Source organism: Cervus elaphus, chromosome 13, assembly GCF_910594005.1.
Source record: "Cervus elaphus chromosome 13, mCerEla1.1, whole genome shotgun sequence".
NCBI classification, from domain to species: domain Eukaryota; kingdom Metazoa; phylum Chordata; class Mammalia; order Artiodactyla; family Cervidae; genus Cervus; species Cervus elaphus.
In genome coordinates, this window is record NC_057827.1 from 44,230,600 (window position 1) to 44,257,290 (window position 26,691).

The 26,691-nt window shown below is 37.1% G+C and overlaps 1 protein-coding gene and 1 pseudogene across 2 annotated transcripts in view; both read left to right on the plus strand.

The window, feature by feature from the left end:
* Nucleotides 1-26,691, plus strand: part of SCFD1 (sec1 family domain containing 1) — a 112,852-nt gene that overhangs the window by 66,718 nt on the left and 19,443 nt on the right. For both annotated transcript variants that reach the window (XM_043921441.1, XM_043921442.1), the window contains exons 15-19: nt 1,219-1,315; nt 5,720-5,790; nt 8,659-8,738; nt 14,918-14,980; nt 16,823-16,898. In XM_043921441.1, the coding sequence (XP_043777376.1) occupies nt 1,219-1,315; nt 5,720-5,790; nt 8,659-8,738; nt 14,918-14,980; nt 16,823-16,898 (387 nt within the window). The remainder of the gene's footprint in view (nt 1-1,218; nt 1,316-5,719; nt 5,791-8,658; nt 8,739-14,917; nt 14,981-16,822; nt 16,899-26,691) is intronic.
* LOC122706304 lies at nt 8,745-14,910 on the plus strand (annotated as a pseudogene).

The following is a 26,691-nucleotide window of genomic DNA, read 5'->3' on the forward strand; positions in this document are numbered from 1 at the left end:
ATGTGTGAAATCACTGCTGAATCTGCCATTCAGATCTATCCACTCTGATCATGCCTTGATATGATCCCTTTAACCAGGGCTTTCCTGGTGGCTCAGACAGTAAAGAATCTGCCTGTAGTCGAGAGACCTGGTTTCGATCCCTGGAGAAGGGGATGGCTACCCACTCTGGTATTCTTGCCTGCAGAATCCCATGGACAGAGGAGCCTAGAGAGCTATAGTCCATGGGGTCGCAAAGAGTTGGACACGACTGAGCAACTAACGCACACACACACACGGACAGAGGAGCCTGGTCAGACACAACTGAGCTACTAACACGCACACACAGGCATACTCACACACAGACATGATTCCTTTAAGTGAAATGAACTCTGTCTGTCCATGTCCCCAAATCACTTTCAGAACAACTCAAAATTCGTCACTTCCTTCTCTACAATTGGTTAATATTTATTTCATCCTATCATCTTAATTTAATGTTTATTTATATTCTGTATTTATATTTTGATTCTTTATTGATATCTCTGTGTTCTCATTTATTTCATGAATGATTTCTACTTTCCTTAGATTGGTAACACCTTCAGTAGTAAAGCATGTTCTTGTCTCTCTCGTCTTATCTGAAGCATAATCTAATAGATACTTCATGATTTTTATTTACCTTGGATTATCCTAACATGTTAATTTCATTTGGATAATTTTAGTCAACATATTTTAAATTAGAAAAGCTGCTGTACAGGAAAGCAAAGTTTGACTATTTTGCATTATCTAAAGTTCAAAGTATTTAGTGGGAAAATGAATGAGGAACAGTTAAAGCCATTGAAAATAATTAGGATAAACTTCTGTCTAGTTAGGATAAAAGTATGTGAATTTACTCACTAAAAAAGTAAACATAACTTGATCACTTGACATTAATTTGCATGAAATAGTGTTATTTGTATGGTAGTTACTTATTAATACAATAACTGAGATTTGTGTGATTTTTGTCTTTGTTAACATATGACATGCAGAGTTATTCTAAATTTATAAGTCAAATATAAATGAAATAGTCAATCTTGTTTTTTACACTAAGTTTATGGTTAAAAGTAAAATAAAGTAAAAGTAAATTCTACTAGAAAATTAACATTTGTTTTTTAATTTGATCATAGAAAATAGACACTAGTAAGCAGAGAGGTTTTTAGTATGTTTTTATTAGTGTTCTCTAATCTGATACTTATTTTGAAACAGGCAAGAAAACTGGATGTATATTTTGAATATGAAGAAAAAATAATGAGCAAAACGACTCTGGATAAATCTCTTCTAGATATAATATCAGACCCTGATGGTATGTATCATAAATTTGAGGTTAATGTAAGTTTTTCGTCTGACAAATCCAACATTTCAATTTGAGTAAAATTTGAATAGAATTACTGTTTTTCTCACAATCTTTGCTATTAATGAGATAATTAAATGATCTATTACCTGTTGAGAAGTTTGTAGCATAGCAGTTCCTAAATTAGAAAAATTATTTGCATTTTATTTTATTGAACTTTGCTTTGAAGATATGTTTTATTAATGTATTAGTATATAAGCACTTTTTATATTCATTTGTTTAAAGTGATGCATTTGAAGCTCAATTTCTGCTGGCTTCAGCAAGATTTGAAGGTAAAACATTCAAACCAAGCATGACACATTCTGCTTTGGTTTAACCCTGTAGAGCTCCCTAAAAAGATGTATCAGTATCTAAAACTGAATTCTGTTCTAAATACTTTGGCAGTTCACTTCTAAAGAAACTCTGTAGACAGTCCCTTTATATTTATCTAAATATATGTTTGTTAGATTTTCTTTAAATAAGATATAACTATTTGTACTTGGATAATATAATCTAATCATTGTGTTCAACTACAATGATCATAAAGTCTGCACAGAGTTTTAGCTTCTAAAATTCTCTAAACTTTAGAGACTTGTTGATAATTTCAGAAGTTTTCAATTCAGATCTCAGCTGTTTTCAAAAATGAACAAAAATCATATAAGCTATTAACTTCTATTTTACATACAAGTTCTTCAGCTGATAATGGTTTTTGAGTTATTATTTTGGTTATGACTTTTAGATTTTATATCAAGTTGGAAGGTAATAAACAATTTTTTTGAAATGTTTGTAATTAAAGGGTTCTATTCATAAAAATTTCTGAGAATCCCTAGTATTGCTCACACTTATAAAAAGATAGATTTGTGGGGAGAACATAACATTTTGAAGGTATGTGTACTTTACAGTGAAAAAATATGTAACGTATATCTAAGTCCATCACTTCAGAGCTATTTCTTGTTATTTACAATCAGTTTTGAGTAAAGTTTAAGCAAAAAATATGCTGATTAAAAAATAATCAGAACCTTTTTCATTTCCCTTGCTTTCTCAAACCAATTCATTTTTAAAGACATTAAGTAGAGCAGAGCAAGGTAGACATTCATGCACAGTGGCAGTCTGGTATCACTTTTGTTCTTTTAGTCACTAAGTCATGTCCAAGTCTTGTGACCCCATGGACTGTAGCCCTCCAGGTTCCTCTGTCCTTTTAAGATTTCCTAGGCAAGGATATTAGAGTGGGTTGTTCTTTCCTTCTTCAAGTACCACTTTAGTCCAGAACAAGATGTCAGAACCCAAGCAGAATGAGAAGGCATCACAGATCAGGTAGAGGGAGGGTTGATAATCTAACTTGAGGTATCACAGTCCCACGTGAGGTGAGCAGGGTGTCCATATGTGGGAGCAGTTTAGTCCTGGAGTATGAGGGCCCTATCAGGTTAAGGAGGGTGACCCTGCAAAGGACAAACCAGGCATTGGCTCAGAGGGGGTGAGAAGTATAGCCAGGCATATGTGTGTGTCCATTGTAGGGAATCAGAACCAGAGTGGAGTGAGATGACATCTCTGCAGGCAAGCAGACAGTAGCAGAGTTAGGATATGTGTTACATACAGGGGACTGGTTAAATAAGTAAATATATCAGATAATATAATGGGAGCGAGGTTTCCCATTGTCAGAGATGAAAGTTACAAATATTAAAAGGAAGAAAACTAGAATGAAACCTGTAATATTGGAATTGGAGGTGCCGATGTGGACTTGGTATTTTCATTAAATACTTGTCAAATAGAGAAGTAATTATAGATTTTATGTGTGTGTGTGTATTCAAATATATGCATTCCCTAGTTCTGCCACTTGAGCAGAATGAGGAGCAACAATTCTCCAGTAGTAAAACTTTTAGCTTCTATATTCCCCTTTCCACAAGGACTCATTGGCGAAATAAATGGTTGATTCTAGGGAGAGGAAGTACAAAGTAAGCCTGAAACATTGTGTTGTATCAGAAAGCAAGGAAAGTACTCAAAACATGATGAAATGTGCCAAAAAGAACCCAAAAGTCAGCTTGAAGAGGCCCCCCATGGCCAGATCATGACAGTACCAAAATAAATAGTGATGATAACAGATTATAACATACTGAATGAAATAAGAAGCCATGAGTCCATACAGATATAATTAATGAATAAACAGAAATTTTCCAGATTATTTACACAGTTTGAAAGTACCTCCCTACAAAATACTTATTACTTACAGAGGAAGAAAAATAACCTGACAGGGGAGAAGCCTGATAGGTGCCTTATTAGGTAAACACATTGAACATCAGCAGTAATGAGGCATCCTGAAATAGTGTACCACCAAAAGATTCATTACAACAAATACAGTATCACTTTTGTTGTATTCCTGTCAAAGATGTACAGCCTGACTCTAATCATGAGGAAATTCAGTCAAAAATTAATTGTGGAGTATTCTACTAAAAGGAAGGAAAATAATAGCCTATAATCCTTATCAAGGCCATGAAGTCAAGAAAGACTTGAGGAACTGTTTCATACAGAAGACAACTGTATGTAAGAGATGACAGCTCTTTGCAGTAACACGTGATTCTTTTTCCCATAAAGGATATTATAGAGACAGTAGTCGAAACTTGGAGTGACATCCAAGGATTAGGTGGTAATAGCGGACCAACACTAATTTTCTGATTTTGATATATTATTATATTCTGTTATTTTGAAGTTACTATATTGGAGAATGTCCTTAACATTTGGGAATGGTGGGAAAGCAGTTCAACACCTTACTCTCAAATTTTCCAGGGAAGAAAAAGCTCTCTGAATTATACTTACAACTTTTCTCTGAAGTATCAGATTATTCAATGAGGAAACCCTGCCTTTGAAATAGCAGTTGCAGTAGAAACTTGGATGTGACAGGAGGATCCAGCCTTTAGCTGCAAGCTCCAGACTGGAGTACTCACAGTTGTAAAGGATACATTTTTCCAATTTCCATTTAGTTCCTCTGTGACTAATGTCATTATAAGCGTTGCATGCCCTCCAATTCTTAGCATCCTATGACTTAAAAACTTTAGCAGAGGCTTTTAGGACATTGACCCTATTGGAATTATAAAATACGTTTCTCCTTGTTGAAGAGTGGGAACTGTTCCTTCGCTAAGCAGAATAAGCACCCACTCTTAGAAAAGGCCATGCTGTATGCTGAGGATATTAAAAGCAACAGCAGGGACCCACAGGTCCCTAAAACTCTGAGGGAAGGAAACCTTTCTCTCATATCTTAGGATCCCTTACCCCAAGAGCCTACAGCAAGCCACAGTCATCTTTCTTTCTTTATCTTCTAACTGCTTTGTCATAGTTGCAGGAAGTGGAGCAGGGTAACTAAAGCCAACGCTTTCTGGCTGGAGCACCAAAAAGGGAAGGCCAAGGAAACTGGAAAGTACCGGGGAGGTTACAGAAGGAAGGAAGGAGCTCAGGAAAGCAACCCTATAAAGTTGTTAATGAATTCCTGGGCTTACCTCTGAGTTGTTCATGCCTAAATCTGATCCTACACAGCAGTTCCAAGGACTGAGAGGTGAGGGACAAGATGACCTCCAAATTCCTATACTGGCTGCTGGACAGTGGGACAGAGCCAAATAGCACTGCAGACGTTTTGAAAATAGAGTCCATGATAGAACCACAACTCACAGAGGCTGGTAGGAACTTTGACCTGAACCCAGACAGGCGAATTACCTGTTAAAACAAAAATACCAGCTTTCTCCTAGGATTTAAACAAGACCCTGCATCTTGTAACCTACCTCAGAATGTTTAAAATACAGTATCTATTTGTAAACATAAGAACTTAGGAGAGCCTGTCTTTCATCTTTATTACCAAGTCTCTGTCTTATTTAGGGAGTAAGGATAATTTGAAGATAAAAAAAATCAATGGGTCATCAGTCATTATGTTTTGAAAAAATTATTCTTGTTTTTATTCTATAGTGAAGTATAACAATTCTGAGTTCTTACATGTTGGGATACACTTTGAAGTGTATCCAAGTTGTCCTTATATAAGTATTGTTTAGCGCCCCCCATTTTCATTTCAAAAGGGTACTGTTTTAGAATTACATGATTATCCTACCTATACCATTTTTTTCTTTTTGAGTTTATATCTGAAAAATTAATCTTCAACATTATAGACAGTTTGGAAGCTGGACTGCAGATGATAATCCTGTAATCCTATACTATTTCATCTTTTTCCATATCTGTATTTTACATGGTTGTAATTTAGTGCCTATAACATTAAATCATTTGAATCAAGAAGCTTATTTTGTCACAGTTATGTATGCCTTGAGTTTATAGTGTTGACCATAATACATAACAGCTGGAATTGTGAAAGTCTTTTTTTCCTTATCTGTTTCCACTTTGTAGCAGGAACTCCAGAAGATAAAATGAGGCTGTTTCTTATCTATTACATAAGTGCACAGCAAGCACCTTCTGAGGTATGTCCTCTGTGTTCAGTTACTGGGAGGAAAGGGGGATACTCACTTGTTTCAGAAATAGAAGTAAAAACGGCCAAAAGATCATTTCATTCCTTCCTTTAAAGGAAAACAGCTAGTTCTATTTACTGCTGAATTTTATAGCAGTATTTGTCACCAAGGGAATGATTTACTCATGAAATATCTCACCACTTTTAAGTTGTTTGAACATGAACAGAATTCAGGTGACTAAAATTCTTATTTCTGGAAATAACTATTCTAGTAAGTTCCAAAAGTTATATAAATACTGTAATTTCATAAGATTAAACTTCAGATTCACATGTCATATGATTTGTATAAAAATAGCATTGAAATTTTGTACTTAAGTTAAAAAAAAAAAAGGCTACTTTTATATTAGAATAAATTTCTAAGAATGATTGGAACATAATCAGTTTTCCTTTCTAGATGTTTTTTTTTTCCCTCAGTGGAAGAGTAGATTGTGGGATATTTTGTTGTTTTCTTTTTCTTTAATGAGGCATCAACTGCTTTTGAGGGAAAAAAAATTTTTAAGTGTGCCCAGGTAACTGACTTACTCTGAAGGAAAGCAGTGATTTTTGGTATTGTTGCTGCATTGGAGACCTGTTAACTGTTTCTAATATTAACTTGTATAACTTTACTAGATGAGCAACTAGCATAAGAACCTTGGGAAAGACACCTGGAATGATACAGCTGTTGTAAACTGCTTTCCTTTGCTGATAGCAATTATTTTTCTGATGTCTGGTAGATTGTGAGGCTTCTTTTTGTTTGACATGTTAAAACAGAAAAGTAAACCAGTATTTGCTTTAGGTCAGTTCTGCTTTATCCTAGGAATATGTCTCTTGACTTTTAATTTAGTTAGAAAGTTCAGTAGTTCCCCCCTTATCCAAGGGAGATATAATCCAAGACCCCCATTGGATGCCTGAAACCATGAATAGTACCCAATGCCCCTCACTACCATATATGCTGTTTTTTCCTCTACATAACATACTGATGATAAAAGTTTAATTTATAAATTAGACAGATTAACAAAAATGGCTAATAAAATAGAATAATTATAACAATATACCATAATAAAAAGTTATGTGAATGTGGACTCTCAAAGTACAGTTATTATACTCATCCTTCTTATGTTGATGATGTCAGCTGATAAAAATGTCTGTGTGATGAGATGAAATGAGGTGAATGATGTAGGCATTGAGATGTATTATTAGACTACTATGACCTGACGTGAAGGAGAATCATCTGCTTCAGGTGACCCTGTATCATCACACTATGACGATGTTGATGGTTAGATGTCAGGAGCAGCTGATGTCACTGGTTGGGGCAGGACTGAGCAGGACAGCATAAGATATCATCATGCTTTCCATACGAGGCACAATTTAAGGCTCATGAATTGTTTGTTTCTGGGAATTTCCATTCAGTATTTTCAGGCCTTAGTTGACCACAGGAGCTGGAACCTGGAAGGCAAAACTGCTGATGAGGGGTGACTACAGTGTAGGTTTCATTGTAGAAAGATCTCTGTCATTAATGGGGGTGTACCTATAGCTTAAGGGATTCTAATAGCCTATTTATAATATTTTCTTAGGAATATATGAAAGTGAAAATTGCTCAGTTGTGTCCAGCTCTTTGAGACCCTATGGCCTATATAGTCAATGGAATTCTCCAGGCCAGAATACAGGAGTAGGTAGCCATTCCCTTCTCCAGAATATCTTCCCAACCCAGGGATTGAACCCAGGTCTCCCACATTGCAGGCGGATTCTTTACCAGCTGAGCCACAGGGAAGCCCAAGAATACTGGAGTGGGTAGCCTATCCCTTCTCCAGCAGATCTTCCTGACCCAGGAATCAGACCAGGGTCTCCTGCATTTCAGGCAGATTCTTTACCAACTGAGCTATCAGGGAAGCCCAGGAATATATGATTTTATTTATTTTTGTTAAGAATTATGTCTTTTTATAAGTAATCATTATGAGGCTTGAGGCAAATTTTGACTATTGATGTCAGATTGAAAGTGTTGGTTGCTCACTTGTGTCTGACTCTGCAACCTCATGGACTGTAACCCACCAGGCTCCTCTGTCCATGGAATTCTCCAGGCAGGAATACTGGAGCGGGTAGCCATTCCCATCTCCAGGGACTCTTCCCAACCCAGGGATCAAACCCGGGTCTCCTGCATTGCTTGCAGATTCTTGACCATCTGAGCCACCAGGAAAGCTCACTCTCAGATTAATAGCTCCCAGAATATGAAGTAGTGAGCATCTCTGATTGATGGTGAGCTTAAAAGTTTCTTTTTCTTAGAAAATTTTTATAATGGAGTTGCTCTGAAAGCTCCCATGACATAAATTCAACTGCACTTTACTCATTAGGAAATAAAAGACTAAGAAAGAGAACTATTTAACTATTTAAAAAGTGTAGATCACCTGCTGTTCAGTTAATAACTTTGAACATTTACAGTGAATATGAGATGAGACCACCTGATTCTGCAGTGATTCCCCTTAAGTCAGCATCACTCCTTTCATGTTTCCAGTTTTGAAATATTCTTGATCAATCCAGATCTTTCATTTAATGCTTATTCCAAGGACAATCTATGTCGACAGTGGAAGAAAAACTGACTCTGTTGGGCTTGCTGAGGGATGACAAAACACCATACTGTTTAGGTGATTTGGGAGCCTGTCAAAGGTAATTTTCATTGTATGTGATTTTTGTCTTGGTTACTCATTTGGGTGCTCCCTTAAGGTACCACTTCACTTACTTAGGTGCTCATGCCATTAGTCTAACTTTTTGATTAATTAGATGACAACAAACAAAATGATCTCTTTCATGAAATGAAGTAAAGATTTTTGTCATATTCTTATTTCAGGCTGATTTGGAGCAGTACAAAAAAGCTTTAACTGACGCAGGATGCAACCTTAATCCCTTACAATATATCAAACAGTGGAAGTAAGTTTTGTTTTATTCTTAAGTTCCTATCATTTAAGAAAGTACAGTGGAAGTCAAGTTCAAAAAAAACTGGAAATGTCACCAAGAAAATTTAACAGTGCCTTAGTATTTTTTGTTGTTGTTCAATGGCATAAATATTTCTTTATCTCCCCCACTCTTTCCACAACTTTATATAAAGTAGTGCTGCCTTTCTTTCCTAGACATTTTTGTTTTCCTATATTTTTTTCACTTGTGTGAGATGGAAAAGTCAAAGACTGAAATGTTTTGGGTCAAATGTCTCTAAAACATTTTAAACATATTTTAATTTCACTAGTAATCAGAAATGCAGATTAATATAATGCTAAGATTTAGAAAATGTGCCAAGGATCCAGGAAAATTGATGCATTTATACTCCACTATTAGAAATATAAGTTGTCAAAATTTTGCTCACTGGTATAAAAAATATTTTTAAAAGGAATAGCTTTGACCTAGCTTTCTCCTAAGAATTAATCCCAAAGAAGAAACTGGAGTTATAAAATCTTAGAAGCAGTTATAATAATCAAATTTTGAAAATCAACCTGATTATCAAGGAATAGGGTTAAAATTATATCATTTCTACAAGGAAATGAGTCATTATAAATCATGTTGTGGGTTGATTCAGCAGAGGGGGGTGAAGAGGGGTGCTCGGAAGCGGCCCTTGGCTCCCTCCCCTGGAGGCACAGAGGGCTGGGGCCTTGGTGAATGGCTTTCTTGCTGGCCACTTGTGGAATGATTAGACCCACTCCTGGAGGGTCTGGGAGAGGGTCTGGCTCCCATCCCTGAGTTCCCAGGGACCCTGCTGCTTGCCCAGGCCTTGGGCATGAGTGTGATTCTCTCCCTGCCTCCATCCTGTCACCCCCTGGGGGTTTCGATTTAGGATTTGTTCCTAGTGCCCAAGACTTTAATAAGAAACTTAAAGAGGCTGATGCTTACCTACAGATCTTGATAGAACAGTTGAAGCTTTTTGATGACAAACTTCAAAACTGCTTCAAACTTCAAAGATGGTGAACAGAGAAAGAAAATTGAAACCCTCAAAGAGACAACAAATAACGTGACAGAATCAATTAAACACTGCATTGTGTTGCTGCAGATTGCTAAAGACCAGTATATTGCAGAGAATCATGCAGATAGAATTATAAGCACTATTAATCCTGTGGATGCAATAGTCCCTTGGAACCTCTGATCAACACAGTGCCTTCCCAGACTGTCTTACTCCAGAACCAACTCAGAGGTTCTGTAAGTCAGAGCAGCATCCCTCTTCTCTCCCAGTTGGATCTGTATTAGCAACCTTGGGGCGTTATCAGACTCCAACACCAAATAGTATATAGGCAGTGGCCACTAACCACCTAGTAGCAGTCTGACTTATCCAAGCCATGTCAGCCTGTCTCAAAACAAAGTCCCAGAGTTCTCTTACTCTAGCAATGAAGATGAATTCTGTGATACAGATGAATTCCATCAGAGTGGCTCATCCCCAAAACACTTAATAGATTCCTCTGGATCTGCCTCAGTCTTCACACACAGCTGCTCGGGAGATAGTCTAAAGTGCCCAGATATCATAGAATCTCCCATGTCCAATGGAACAAGTGATGCTGACCTTTTTGATTCACATGATGATAGAGATGGCGAAGGGGAGGCAGGGTCAGTGGAAGAGCACAAGAGCGTTATCATGCATCTGTTGTCACAGGTTAGATTTGGAATGGATCTTACAAAGGTTGTTCTTCCAACATTTATTCTTGAAAAAAGATCTCTTTTAGAAATGTATGCATACTTTTTTACATATCCGGACCTGTTTGTGAGTATTAGTGACCAGAAGGATGCCAAAGACTGAATGGTTCAGGTTGTGAAATGGTATCTCTCAACCTTCCATGCAGGAAGGAAAGGATCAGTTACCAAAAAGCCATACAACCCCATTTTGGGTGAAATCTTTCAGTGTCAGTGCACATTACCAAATGATACCAAAGAGAATGCAGAGCTAGTTTCAGAAGGACCAGTTCCCTGGGTTTCCAAGAATGTGTAACATTTGTGGCTGAGCAGGTTTCTCATCATCCACCCATTTCAGCCTTTTATGCTGAGTGTTTTATGAAGAAGATACAATTCCGTGCTCATATCTGGACCAAACCAAAATTCCTCGGGACGTCAATCGGGGTGCACAACATAGGGCAGGGCTGTGTCTCATGTCTAGAGCATGATGAACATTACATTCTCACATTCCCCAATGGTTACGGCAGGTCTGTCCTCACAGTGCTCTGGGTGGAACTAGGCGGAGAAAGCAATATTAATTGTTCCAAAACTGGCTATAGTGCAAATATCATCTTCCACACTAAACCTTTCTGTGGGGCCAAGAAGCACAGAATTACCCCCGAGATTTTTTCTCCAAATGACAAGAAGTCTTTCTGCTCAATTGAAGGGGAATGGAATGGTGTAATGTATGCAAAATACTCAACAGGGGGAAATATAGTTTTTATAGATACCAAGAAGTTGCCTATAATGAAGAAAGTGACGAAGCTGGAAGATCAGAATGAATACGAATCCCGCTGCCTTTGGAAAGATGTCACTTTCAACTTAAATCAGAGACATTGAAGCAGCGGTGAAGCCAGGTATAGACTTGAAGAAAGACAAAGAGCAGAAGCCCAAGAAAGGAAGGAAAAGGAAATTCAATGGGAGACAAGGTTGTTTCATGAAGATGGAGAATGGTGGGTTTATGATGAATTAGGTTGGGAAACACAAGTTTGCTCCTGGTTCCAGGGCAGGAAGCATAATTAAGCAGCATTCTTCCTTTGGGAGAACCTATTCATTCCCTTCTTATTGCAGTGGTTCCTATCTCAGAGATAGTGGACTTTCTGATGCAGATGAACAATTAAAGCAAGCAAAGCTTCTCTTTTTCCTGTCTGACAGTTATAGTGTTGATTTTGGTCTTGAGAAAAACTTCAGGTTTTGAAAACAAGATGTCTGCTCTTCTTCCAAATCCCATGGTGTAAATCCCAGTCTTAAATTCTGCATTCTAGTACTGCTGTTGAGATGTACAACATTTGTTTCCTAGTTCATATTTCCTAGTTCATATAATCTTGGGTTCTGTATACACATACATCTAATATAGCTAGTGCCATATTTTTCATAAATACTCCATTTACTGTAAATATCAGTTCCTCTGAGTTGTTTTAGAAAATTTAGCACAATGTATTAAAATCACATGTTAGGAAATTTCATGGTCTCACCTAAAATAAATTTTATTTTGGAATTGAACTATTATTGTATCTAACTCTGCCACAGTTTAATTATACTCAATGCTTTTAAGGCTTCATAAAGTAATTTTCCAACAACCACAAAAAAATCATGTTGTGGAAGACTAGTTCAGTGACCATCAGGAAATGGCCATGTATGTTATGAAGTGAAAATATAGTTTACTATTCAGTGATTTGTTTGATAAATAACTTCCTTTGTCTCAGTGACTAGGGACTCTTCTAAACATTAAGAATATAATAGTGAACATGCTAGGGAAGGCCTTGGCTTTCATTGAATTTACATTTGTGTTGAACAGTATGTCAGCAAATAAGCAAATGAATGAGCGGAGTTGTGTTAAACCATATTCACCATATTAAGTGATATAAAGAAAATAAAACTAAGTGATAAGATCTTAATTTGTTGGGGGTAATAGCAAAAATTTGTTGAGATCAGGGAAAGCCTCTGGGTAGGCAGCCCTTGAGCCAAACTTGGATGACACATTTTATGGTGTAATCCTCTCAAACCTTTCCATTTATCTGCATGCATGTGCGTGTGTGTGTGTGTGTGTGTGTGTGTGTGTTATAGATATACACATATATACCTATAAAGCATAACTAAAATGACATTCACTTAAATGCTAATAGTGGGTAAATCCAAGTAGTAGAATTTTTTTTTTACCTTTTGAGTTCTTTATTTTTCAAATTTTCTTCAGTAATACCTTTAAATTATTTCTTAAAATAATTATTTTTTTGAGTAGGGGATTGAATATGCTTTTTGACCTCAACTGTATAAAAAAATATGCATAGTATGAGACGCATACCAAATTGTTAACAGCAGATATGTCTGAGTTGTGAGTTTACGAGTGCTTTTTATTATCTATACTTTTATTTTTTTCAAGTTTTGCTTTTATTTCATTGTGTTCTTATAAGAAAAAAAGTAGACAACAAACCTCAGTTTAACAGAAGGAACTGGAAACCATCTTTTCCGATTTTTATAACATATACACTTAACACATTTGGCTGTGTCATATGTGTCATTGTGTTTTACATTATGACTTATGTGGAACTCCCTAATCAAACATTTGATGTTAAAAGAATGAAGACAATCTTGGGCATCATTTTACATGGTTATAAAATACACAATTTCTGATTTGCAACATTTGTCTTTCTCATGATAAGGGTTATACCAGTTTATTGAAGAATATTTTCGAAAACTCAGAAAGGTATAAAGAAAATAAAAATTTACCTGTAATCTCCCTATTCAAAGTCTACAAGTAACCTTTAGTGTTTACCCTTTAAAAATATTACATAGTTTTCAATCAGGAAGTCATTGTTACAGATGCAGTTTGTATTGTAGTTTTCCATTAACTTTCATCATGCCAGTTTTTCATTGTCTTAAACAGACCCTGGAACAACCTGGGGGTTAGGGATGCCAACCCTCCACACAGTTAAAAATCAAAGTATTACTTAACAATGGACTGGCCCTCAGTATCCCTGGTTCCTCATTTGAGGATTCAACCAACCACAGATATGTAGTACTGCAGTATGTATTTATTGACAACAACATAAGTGGACCTGCACAGTTCCAAGACCATGTGGCTTAAGGATCAGCTATAGTCTGCAATGGTTGCATTTAGTATTTGCTTGATATTCAGCCATATAAATGTAATAATCTTTATTTAACCCTTTATTGCTTAGAGATAACATTATTTATATTTAGATATTGTTGTTTCTAGTGAAAAGTAAATTTTTGTTAAAGGCAGAAATTCCAGTCTGCTGCTGAAAACCATTGATTCACATCCTCCTTTCTGAACAAAATTGTGACTTTTGTGTTTGGAATTTCTCTAATGGTATCAGCAAATTTTGTCCGGATTGAAATAGTGTATTTTTAGTGTTTCATCTTCAAATCTTAATGATTTCCATTCTTTTTTTTACTCTCATAAGATCTTCTTGTATTTAGATAATTTTTTTTCCATTGACTAAAGCATTGGAAATGATTAGGAATTATAAAAGAATACTGATTTGCATAAAAAATATTTATGGCATGCTGTTGTTAAAACATTAAAGAATAGTATGTACAGTATGATACTGATTTTGTTTTGAAATCATATATGTTGTATATATGTATGTTGAAAGATTAGAAAAATATATGCTAAAATCTTAACAGTGTTTACTTGTAAGTGGTGGAGGTCTTCTAGGAGCATTCTGTTTTCTGAATTCTCTATAGTGAACATATTCCTAGAAGGAAAATATTTTTTTAAATGTGGCTAAGTGCCATATTTTTGCCCAGCCTTCAGAAATTCTATAGCTAAAAACATTCTGTACATTTAGAAAGATCTGAAAATAAATGACTGTATGCAGTTCAATATAAAAGTGTATATGTAACTAAAAGGAAAAATCACTGAGTAGCAGAATTAGAATAGTGTTAAAGAAGGTGATTTTGAGCTGAATCTTAAAAGGAAATGTACAGTTTTTATTGGAGAATACAGTGAATCTGTATCCCCAAAGGACAGGACAGCATGAGTCAAGGCATGTTTCTGGGAATGTGGGAATATGGAATGTGGAGAACAGTAAAGAGATTAATCAGTATATGATTGTTCTTTTAAAACAGAAAGTTTTTATCTCATGTTAATGATCCTTAAGTTTGTGGAACTAATAATGAATTAGTGGTTTTTAAAGAATTTCAGTGTTTTGGTAACAATTGCTCTGTACTTGAACATTATTTTACATGGTTACTGATTATGTAATCAATGTTTGTATAATTATTTGTGCTAATTGTACTGAAACATTGTATTAGTTGAAAAATTCTTTCAGAAACTGCATAGTAAATCTTGATTCGTTAGTAAATTTTTTAATGCCTAGTTAGTAAATATTTTAATGCTGTGATACTAATGTTAGCTCAGCTAATCAGCTTTTAAATACAGCTTTCTTATTTCATAGGGCTTTTGCCAAGATGGCTTCAGCTCCCACCAGCTATGGCAACACCACCACTAAGCCAATGGGGTAAGTATTTTTAATAATTCTGATTGAATAAGTCTAGTACTCCAGCCATAATTGGACTTTTATGCCTTGAAAACAGTGTGACATTTCGTGTGCAGAAAGTTTTCGTTGTGATATAGAACAAATGTCAGCATGCTTTTTGGCTTCCTTAGGTAGGTTAAATTCTAATTTTAAAATGTAAATTAATGTATTGTACATGGTAGGGCTTTGTATGCTTCCTTATTAAGACATTATGTTTTTCATTTTCAGAAGATACATGAATTTCTATCAGTGTTGATAATACAGACATCCAAGACCTAGCTTCTAGATGGAACTAGGCATACTGCTAAATGATAGAGAGGAAGTACTCAGGGCTGGGTGTGACTTCTGACCCCCAAAAAATCCTGTACAGTATGTGTGATTTTCAAAGGAGCTGAACAAAGTGATTTTAACTGCTCTTTTCAGTACTACACTGACTTCAAATTCCTAGCTTATTTTTTGGAGCTTAGAACAGAAGCATGAAACTGAAGGAAAACAGGTTTACCCTAGCCCCACTCTGAGCTGCCAATTTTAATGAAACAATTTCCAGAAAACAAAAGCACTTGGCCTAAGGCGGGAACATGTAAGCGCTTGGCAAAATGAATCCAGCTGGCCTCACCTTCAGACAGCGCTGTGCGGGTTACCACTCTTTACTCCCTCAGAGTTACCTGGTACCTGGGAATCACCTCAGAACTAGTCAGTCCAACAGAGATTATGTTTTCTTGTTTCTGTTAAAGAAATGATTTCCACCCTGCCCATCTCTTCATTTCAGAGGGGAAGAGGACAGGATAGGGAAAATGAAAATATATTTGGAAAACTACTTCCATGTATTTAATAAAATAGGCTTTCCAGTTTTCTGTCCTAAAACCTTACTGAATCTTAAAAGCCTATTAGATTTCTTATGGACTTTGTAGTTGAGGATTTTAATAAAATGTGTTATAAGAAAATCTTGGATGATTTGAAGGCCTTCCCTAGCCTAATATCAAAATGCAAGATTTCCATTCTGTCCCACAAAATACCCTTTGATTCCACATAAAAGACTTTTTGAACCACAAATAGAAAACCAATATGGTAAGTCATTTGTGTTATTTTTGTTGGTAAAATACAGACACTGGATGTTCTTACTGAGTTGAGGTAAAATTCATCAAGCATTTTGTGCTTCACATTTTTATATGATAGATTTTGTGTATGGGGCAGCTGAGTGTACAGTGCAGGACTAGATCTAGCAGCTATGATACAGAGAATATTGTAATTTCTGACCTATTCAGAAACTCCCAGACATACATGTTTTCAAAATGTCAGTGTGTTTTGAACTCCTAAAGTGAGTCATTCTTAGTTACTGTCTTTGTTAAATTGAATATAGTTGATTTACAATGTTGTGTTAATTTTTGCTGTAGAGCAAAGTGATTCAGTTATGCATGTATATACTTTTTTTAATATTCCGGATTACTATCTTTAATACATTGTTTTAACATTAAGACAGTCGGGAAATTGAAGGAATTCTCTTTAGCTAATAATTTGCCTAAATATTGATATGTAGCTAAGGCTTAGCAATTAAAATGTTCATTTTGAGGATAGCACTCTCGTTTTACATCTTACTGATATTGACTAGTGAGAATATTTTATTACTGTTTTATTGTTAAATAAATTTGTGGCAGTGATATCCATGGAAGTTAGACATTCTCAGGTCACTTCTGTTCAATGAAAGCAAAGGTGGTAGCACAGTGAGCTTCATCAGCATGTTTTGGGTGATCAGACACGTCTTTCATCTGCAGTTAATCACAGAGATGATTTGTACTGAGTGCAATGCTCTTCTTTTGCACCTAGCCTCTTGTCACGAGTCATGAATACAGGATCACAGTTTGTGATGGAAGGAGTGAAGAACCTGGTATTGAAACAGCAAGTAAGTACAGCTGTTAGAAAATACACGGGTAACTTTTGAATATAAATGTTAACAGGTTGGTTGCTTAGCTAGAGCAGCTTCTAGATGTATTCAAGGACAAAATTAGGAATAAAATGAAGTCTAGGGGGTCCTTTACTGGTATTTTCAAGAATATGAGAGTATTTTACATATATAATTCAGACTCTATAATTTTAGGCTTTTTTAAAAAATTTGTTCTTACTACATTAATGACATTTTGATTTGCTTTATCAGGTTTGTGAAAATATGTTAACTGAAAAACATTGCACTTAATCTTAAAATAATGAGCTGTTACATAAATGCATATCATTTAAGTTTTAACATATATTAGAATATTAAGTTAATAGTCTAAAGGCCTGTGTAAATTAAAAGTATTTTAAATAGAATTTATGTTTGGGAATAATGCAACTATAGCTTGATTTCACATTTCATTTTGGAATAATAGTTTAAACGTAAGACTTTTAATGGTGTTTGTATTTCTGTTGTTTTTCTGTTATTCTAATATATAGATATTTCTTCTTCAGAGTGATCATTAATTGCTTTGGCTTCTTTTTCAACCTAAACTTGTTTTTAACTTTTTGTTATGGAAATTTTCAAATACACATTAGTATGTCAGGCTTTCCTGAACCCTTCACCAAGCTTCAGTACTCAACATGGTGCCATTCTTGTTTCATCTTCCCCACTCAGATTTTTTTGTTTGTTTTTAGGGATATTTTAAGGCAAATCTGAGACATAATATTTCACACATAGATACCTCAGTTTGTGGTAAGAAGGATTTTAAAGGTCAATTAAGAAAAGAAATAGAGTATCAGTTATTCAGATCTGAATATTGTTTACTTGTTTTCAGAATAAACTAGATCTTTGGTTCTCTGAAGTTCTTCCACACGTTTTATCTTTCTTACTATATTTGCCTGTGGTATTTTGTATTGATGTTGTTTATATTTTCTTTTTTTCCCGCTTTTATTGAGATACAGTTGACATAAATCGTTTTTGTTTTGCTTTTTAAATTTGTTTTTGTCTGTGCTGGGTCTTCATAGCCACATGCAGACTTTCTCTAGTTGTAGTACATGGGCTTCTCATTGAGGTGGCTTCTCTTGTCGAGCATGGGATGGGCTCTAAGGCATGTGGACTTCAGTAGTTGCAACAGTCAGGCTTTAGAGCGCGGATTCAGACTACTAGAAAGACTATAGCCTTGACTGTATGGACCTTTGTTGAAAAAGTGATGTCTCCACTTTTTAACACACTGTCTAGGTTTGTCATCGCTTTCCTTCCAAAAAGCAATCATCTTCTAATTTCATGGCTGCAGTCACCATCCCCAGTGATTTTAGAGGCACACAGGCTTATTAGTTGCCCCGGAGCATGTGGGAGCTCAGTTCCAAACCAGGGGATCAAACCCATATCCCCTGCATTGGCAGGCAGATTCTTAATCACTGGACCATGAGGGAAGCCCCAACATGGATTGTTTTACTTCTTGATGGCAAGAAATTTTTTTTCCCCTATCTTTGAATTTTCCATAGCAGTGTGCCTTAAGTAAGTATTCAATTTTTGTCTGAATAAGTAAATAACATTGTATTGTAAAAACCTGTAGTGTTAATGAACAGTGAAAAATCTTAATTTTTTAAGATTAAATTAAAAGGCTGATTACTTCTTAACTTTCCTTCAGAGACATTCCAGATTGCATTGCTTTCTAAGTACTTGGGAACACTTTGTAGCTTAATTATCCCTCTTGGGAATTATTTTCAGTCCTTCCCCTCTGTGTGTCTTCTGGTAAGAGGCCACTACTGAATACTTAATCCACTTTCTAACTGGTTCACAGTACTTCCGTGATTCAGTTTATCTTTATTCTCTTGGACTGCTAAAGGTGCAAAGGCATAAAAACAGGGGGTTGGACACATTAGTGACTAACATACTGTACTTACAGTTGAACCTGCTGCTAAGTTGAACCTAGCACTTGTTAAAAAAGAAGTTACTCATGACAGTTGTTAAAGTACAGTAAGGCAGACTTTATTCAGGGGGACCACTGTGAAAGACCAACATTGGGACCACTGCAGTGGGGTTTTGAAATCTGGGAAAGAGATTGGGCTTAACTCCAAATACATCAGGGAAAAGTGGGAAATTAGAGCTCAGTAGCAGGGTGTAGGTATCGGTGGATGGAAAATTACTAAGAGAAAATATCAGGGCTAAAGGAAGATTCTGGCTAAACCAACCTAATGAGATTCTTGATGAAGGCAGGCTAATGTAATTGGACATCTCCTGAGTGGTGGTAAAAGGTGAGGAAACTGACAAGATATCAAGGATGGGAAGATACTGAGGAGATGTGGGTTCTGGCTATAAACTGACTTAGCAGATTTCTTTCTAAAAGTGGATAATGCAAAGATGGATACAGATGTCCAAAAGTCAAGGCCCAGTTGAAAAAGAGTTTGAAGAGCCTCATAAAAGAGTAGAGTCTTGTCTAGGAGAGAATCTCGTCATGCCACTCTGCTTATCAGCTATGGACAGAATGATTTTATATGTGAGACAGGAGGAACCACTAGTTTCTAAGATTATGTCTGACTTTTGTCAGACACACTGGCCATTGTATGAGTTTGTTGTTGTTCGGTTGCCAGGTTGTGTCCTGCTCTTTGCCACCTCACGGACTGGAGCACACCAGGGTTCCCTGCCCCTCATCATCTCCTGGAGTTTGCCCAAGTTCATGTCCATTGAATAGGTGATGCCATCCAACCATCTCAATCTCTGTCACTGTCTTCTTCTGCCTGAAATCTTTCCCAGCATCAGGGTCTTTTCCAGTGTCAGGTGTTTGCATCGGGTGGCCAAAGTATTGGAGCTTCAGCTTCACCATCACTTCCAAAGAGTATTCAGGGATGATTTCCTTTAAGATTGACTGGTTTGATCTCCTTGCTTTCAGAGGGACTCTTTTTTTTTTTTTTAAATTAAACTTCAGAGGGACTCTTAAGAGAGTTTTCCAGCTCCACGGTTCAAAAGGATCAATTCTTCGGTGCTCTGCCTTCTTTATTGTCCAGCTCTCACATCCGTACATGACTACTAGAAAGACTATAGCCTTGACTATATGGACCTTTGTCGAAAAAGTGATGTCTCCACTTTTTAACACACTGTCTAGGTTTGTCATCGCTTTCCTTCCAAAAAGCAATCATCTTCTAATTTCATGGCTGCAGTCACCATCCCCAGTGATTTTAGAGCCCAAGAAGAGGAAATCTGTCACTGCTTCCACCTTTTCCCCTTGTTTGCTGTGAAGTTTTGGGGCCAGATGCCATGATCTTAGTTTTTGTAATATTTTTTTTTAATTTATTTATTCTTAATTGAAGGATAATTGCTTTGCAGTATTGTTGTGTTGTGTTGTGTACTATTGTGTTGGTTTCTACCAAACATCAATATGAATCAATACTCATGTCCCCTCCCACTTGAACATCTCTCCCACCTCCCACCCCGTTCTGCCCCTCTAGGTTGTTACCAAGTTGGGTTTGAGTTCCCTGAGTCATACAGTAAATTCCCATTGGCTATCTTGTAATACTGAGTTTTAAACATGCTTTTCCACTCTCCTCCTTCACCCTCATCAAGAGGCTCTTTAGTTCCTCTTCACTTTCTGCCATTAGAGTGACACATATCTGAGGTTGTTGATATTTCTCCTGCCAATCTTGATTCCAGCTTGTAACTCATCCAGCCTGGCATTTCTCATGATGTGCTCAGCATATAAGTTAAATAAACAGGATGACGATAAACAGCCTTGTCATACTCCTTTTTCAACCCTTAACCGGTCAGTTGTTCCATACAGAGCTGTAACTACTGCTTCTTAACCTGCACACAGGTTTCTCAAGAGACAGGTAAGATAGTCTGCTATTCCCCTCGCAGTGGAAACAGTGGCTGACTTTATTTTGGGGGGTTCCAAAATCACTGCAGATGGTGATTGCAGCCATGAAATTAAAAGACACTTACTTCTTGGAAAGAAAGTTATGACCAACCTAGACAGCACATTAAAAAGCAGAGACATTACTTTGCCAACAAAGGTCTGTCTAGTCAAGGCTATGGTTTTTCCAGGAGTCATGTATGGATGTGAGAGTTGGACTATAAAGAAAGCTGAGCACCGAAGAATTGATGCTTTTGAACTGTGGTGTTGGAGAAGACTCTTGAGAGTCCGTTGGACTGCAAGGAGATCCAGCCAGTCCATCCTAAAGGAGATCAGTACTGAATATTCATTGGAAGGACTGATGTTGAAGCTGAAACTGCAATACTTTGGCCACCTAATGCGAAGAACTAACTCATTTGAAAAGACCCTGATGCTGGGAAAGGTTGAAGCCAGGAGAAGGGGACAACAGAGGATGAGATGGTTGGATGGCATCACTGAGTCAATGGACATGAGTTTGGGTAAACTCTGGGAGTTGGTGATGGACAGGGAGGCCTGGTGTGCTGTGGTCCATGGGGTTGCAAAGAGTCAGACACAACTGAGCAACTGAACTGAACTAAACTGAAGAGTTTTCCACCGTTTGTTAGATCCACACAGTCCAAGGCTTTAGCGTAGTCAATTTCTGGAATTCTCTTGCTTTCTCTGTGATCCAGCAGATGTTGGCTATATGATTTCTAATTCCTCTGCCTTTTCTAAACCCAGCTTGAACATCTGGATGTTCTCAGTTCACGTACTGCTGAAGCCTAGCTTGAAGGATTTTGAGCGTAACCTTACTAACATGGGAAGTAAGGGCAGTTGTCTAGTGGTTTGAGCATTCTTCAGTGCTGCCCTTCTTGGGAATTGGGATGAGGATTGACCTTTTCCAGTTTTGTGGCCACTGCTGGGTTTTCTAAATTTGCTGACATAATGTGTACAGCACTTTAATGGCATCATCTTTTAGGATTTAAATAGCTCTGCTGGAATTCTGTCACTTCCACTAGCTTTATTGGCAGCAGTGCTTCTTAAGGCCCACTTGACTTCACACTCCAGGATGTTTGGCTTTGAGTGAGAGACTACACCACTGTGGTTACCTGGGTTATTAAGACTTTTTTTGGTATAGTTCTTCTTTCCATCTCTTCTTGATCTCTTCTGCTTCTGTTAGGTCTTTACCATTTCTGTCCTTTCTTTGTCCCATCTTTAGATGGAATGTTCCTTTGATATTTCCAGTTTTCTTGAAGAGATCTCTATTCTTTTCCATTCTGTTGTTATTGTCTATATCTTCTCAGTGTTCACTGAAGAAGGCCTTCTCTTGTTTCTCCTTGCTATTCTCTGAAACTGCATTTAGTTGGGTGTACCTTTCCCTTTCTCCCTTGCTTTTCACTTCTGTTCTTTCCTCAGCTATTTGTAAAACCTCCTCAGACAACCACTTCGCCTTCTCATATTTCTTTTCTTTGGGATGGTTTTGTTCGCTGCCTGCTATGCAGTAGTACAGACCTTTGTCCATAGTTCTTCAGGCACTCTCTTTACTAGACCTAATCCCTTGAATCTCTTTGTCACCGCCACTGCATATTCATAGGGGATTTGATTTAAGTTGTACCTGACTGTCCTAGTGGTTTTGCCCACTTTCTTTAGTTTAAGCCTGAATTTTGCTATAAGGAGGTGATGATCTGAGCCACAGTCAGCTCTGATACTTATTTTTGCTGACTGTATAGAGCTTCTCCATCTTTGGCTACAAAGAATGTAATCAGACCGATTTTGGTATTGACCATTTGGTGATGTCCATATGTAAAGTCGTCTCTTGTGTTGTTGAAAACGGGTGCTTGCTATGACCAGTGTGTTCTCTCTCGGCAGAATTCTGTTAGCTTTTCCACTGCTTCATTTTGTACTCCGAGGCCAAATTTGCCTGTTACTTCAGGAATCTCTCAACTTCCTACTTTTGCATTCCAATCCCCTATGATGAATAGGACTTTTTTTTTTGGTGTTCTAGGAGGTCTTCTAGGTCTTCAATAGAAATGATTGATTTCAACCTCTTAGGAATCGGTAGTTGGGGCGTAGACTTGGATTACTGTAATGTTGAATGGTTTGCCTTGGAAATGAACTGAGATCATTCTGTCATTTTTAAGGTTGCATCCAAGTACTGCATTTCGGACTCTGTTGATTATGAGGGCTACTCCATTTCTTCTAAGGGATTCTTGCCCACAGTAGTAGATATAATGGTTATCTGAATTAAATTCACCCATTCCCATCGATTTTAGTTCATTGATTCCTAAGATTTTTGATGTTTACTCTTATCGTCTGCTTGACCATGTCCAATTTACCTTGATTCATGGACCTAACGTTCCAGGTTCCTATGCAGTACTTTTTCTTTACAGCATCGGATTTTACTTTCCTCACCAGACACATCCACAACTGAGTGTTGTTCTGATATGACCCAGCCTCTTCATTCTTTCTGGAGCTATTAGTAGGTGTCCTCTGCTCTTCCTCGGTAGCATATTGGAAACCTTCTCACCTGGGGGGCTCATCTTTCTGTGTCATATCTTTTTGCCTTTTTATACAGTTTATCCGGTTCTCACAAGTAGCATGTAGGAGTGGTTTGTCATTCCCTTCTCCAGTGGATCACGTTTTGTCAAAACTCTCCACCAGGACCCATCTATCTTGGATGGCCCTACATGGCTCGACTCATAGCTTCATTGAGCTATGCAAGCCCCTTTGCCACAACAAAGCAGTGATTCATGATGGGGATTGTGCAACTATGTGTAGTTAAATTTAGTTTTAAGGAGAATTCATATTTTTCTGTTGGAAGGAAATCCCAGTAGTAAAATTCCCTAAACAGAGGAATCCTTTCACAAATAACTGATAGCATGGAGAAATTACAGGTTTCAATCTTTTAAATGACCATATTTACTCTTTGAACGTACTACCTTTGAGTCACATGATGTACATCCCTAAATAATGCCTGTAAGAAGTATCTAAACTGATTCACTTAAATATTTCTCTTGTGCTAACAATTTGTTTTCTTTGAAGTTTGTGAAATACAAAAACAGATTATCCTCTGTGACCTCAAATCTTCCTGTTCTTAACGTTGCATGTAACATACTGCTTTGATATAAGCAGTTTTTCATTTACAGAAGTGAAATATGAAATGATTTGTGGTTACCTGTTTCTACATCACATTTCTGTCACCACTGCTAGGAGAGAGCCAGGCCGGTGTTGTTCTTTTTTAGTAGATGTTCACAAGACTTTTTAGGTTCAGAATTCAAGGAAATATTCACTGATTTGGGGGACATTGGTTATTGATTGGGGGATAGTGAGTGGTTCATTGTAAATTGTGAAGTAAAAATAAAAGTATTACAAAACTAAATTCAGTATGTTTTTTAACAAAATAGAAGATATTCAAGGGTATATAACTAGGTTTTAAATGTTAGTTTTTCTAGGTGAAAGTATTCATCTCTGATTTACTTCTGTATGATAAATTACTAGAATTGAATTATGGAATCAAAAGGGTGAAAATTTCTAATTGTCCTTGGTAAATATTACCAAATTGCTGTTCAGAAAAGATGTACCAATATGCAGTGATTTACAGTGCTTGTTTCTGTACATCCCTCCCAGACCTGAACCTGTGTGTATGTGTTGGTGTGTAATCTTTGTAAATTCAGTACTTTTATTTTTTTTTTAATTCAGTACTTTTAAAAAGTCTCTTGCTCTAGAAATATTTAAACACATAGCCATTTTTAAAGTTACACTGTCCTAATGTTCTAAAATTTAGAGGAACTGCTACAGGCTTTAAGAGATCTGGAGCAGGTTGGGAACTGAGAAAAGAGACATCAGAGAAGACTGGTAGAGATGAATTCCTTGTTTCACGCTTGTAAAATTCTAATTTATGCCTCACATCTCTAAATACTGGTTTGGATTTTTTATATCTGAATAAACATTTTAAGTTATAAAAAATATAGATAGAAATGATAGGATGTTTTGTCATGTCCAGTTTTCTAGGTTGCTTATAAGAGCTTTGTATACCTTTTTGTTTCTTGGGCAGCCGAAATTTTATGCATCACAAGTATCAGCTATCACATAAAACCATTGGAATGATCTTTGCAGGTTTGGAATATATTTATGTGAGGATGGTTGTTCAGTTCAGTCACTCGGTCATGTCCAACTCTTTGTGATCCCCTGGACTGCAGCACTCCAGGCTTCCCTGTCCATCACCAACTCCCAGAGTTTACCCAAACTCATGTCCATTGAGTCGGTGATGCCATCCAACTATCTCATCCTCCGTCGTCCCCTTCTCCTCCTGCCCTCAATCTTTCCCAGCATCACGGTCTTTTCAAATGAGTCAGCTCCTCACATCAGGTGACCAAAGTATTGGAGTTTCAGCTTCAGCATCAGTCCCTCCAGTGAACACCCAGGACTGATCTCCTTTAGGATGGACTGGTTGGATCTCCTTGCAGTCCAAGGGACTCTCAAGAGTCTTCTCCAACACCACAGTTCAAAAGCATCAATTCTTCGGCACTCAGCTTTCTTTATAGTCCAACTCTCATATCCATACATGACCACTGGAAAAACCATAGCCTTGACTAGACAATTGTACAAGAATGTAATGATGAATAGTATATTGTTGTTGTTCAGTCTCTCAGTCATGTCTGACTCTTTGTGACCCCATGGACTGCAGCACTCCAGGCTTCCCTATCCATCACCACCTCCCGAACCTTGCTCAAACTCATGTCCATTGAGTCAGTGATACCATCCAACCATCTCATCCTCTGTCGTCCCATTCTCCTCCTGCCTTCAATTTTTCCCAGCATCAGGGTCTTTTCCAATAAGTTGGCCATTTGCATCAGGTGGCCCAAGTATTGCAGCTTCAGCACCCGTCCTTCCAATAAATATTCATGACTGATTTCCTTTAGGATTGACTGATTTGATTTCCTTGCAGTCCAAGGGACTCTCAAGAGTCTTCCCCATTACTACAGTTCACCACAGAAGCATCAATTCTTTGGTGCTCAGCCATCCAAATGGTCCAACCCTCACATCCATACATGACTACTGGAAAAACCATAGCTTTGACTATACAGACCTTTGTCAGCAAAGGAATATCTCTGCTTTTGTGCTGTCTTTTAATGCTACCTAGGTTTGTCGTAGCTTTTCTTTCAAGGAGCAAGCGTCTTCTAATTTCATGGCTGCACTCACCGTCTGTGGTTATTTTGGAGCCCAAGAAAATAGTCTGTCACTGTTCCCATTGTTTTCCCCATCTAATTGCCATGCAGTGATGGGACCAGATGCCATGATCTTAGTTTTTTGAATGTTGAATTTTAAGCCAGCTTTTTCATTCCTCTTTTACCTTAATCAAGAGACTCTTTGGTTCCTCTTTGCTTTCTGCCATTAAGAGTGGTGTCATCTGCATATCTGAGTTTATTGATACTTCTCCCAGCAATCTCAATTCCAGCTTGTGCTTCATCCAGCCCATGATGTACTCTGCATCTAAGTTAAATAAGCAGGGTGACAACATGCAGCCTTGCCATACTCCCTTTTCCCAATTTGGAACCAGTCCATTGTTCTGTGTCCAGTTCTAACTGTTGCTTCTTGACCTCCTTACCAGTTTCTTAGGAGGCAGGTAAAGTGATCTGGTATTCCCATCTCTTTAAGAATTTTCCACAGTTTGTTGTAATGTGAGGCTGCATAATTTGAAACTCTTCTGTTTCACTTTGACTTGTTTACTAAAGTAATACCTCTTTTAAAAATGAATTGACAACAGATAAATTGCAAGCAGTGAAATTCAGTAGATTAAAAAAGACATAAAAGCAGTCACCTAATTGCAATATATAGCCCTTATTAAGATTATAATTTGAACAGGGAAATGTAAGAAATAAATTTATGGCACAA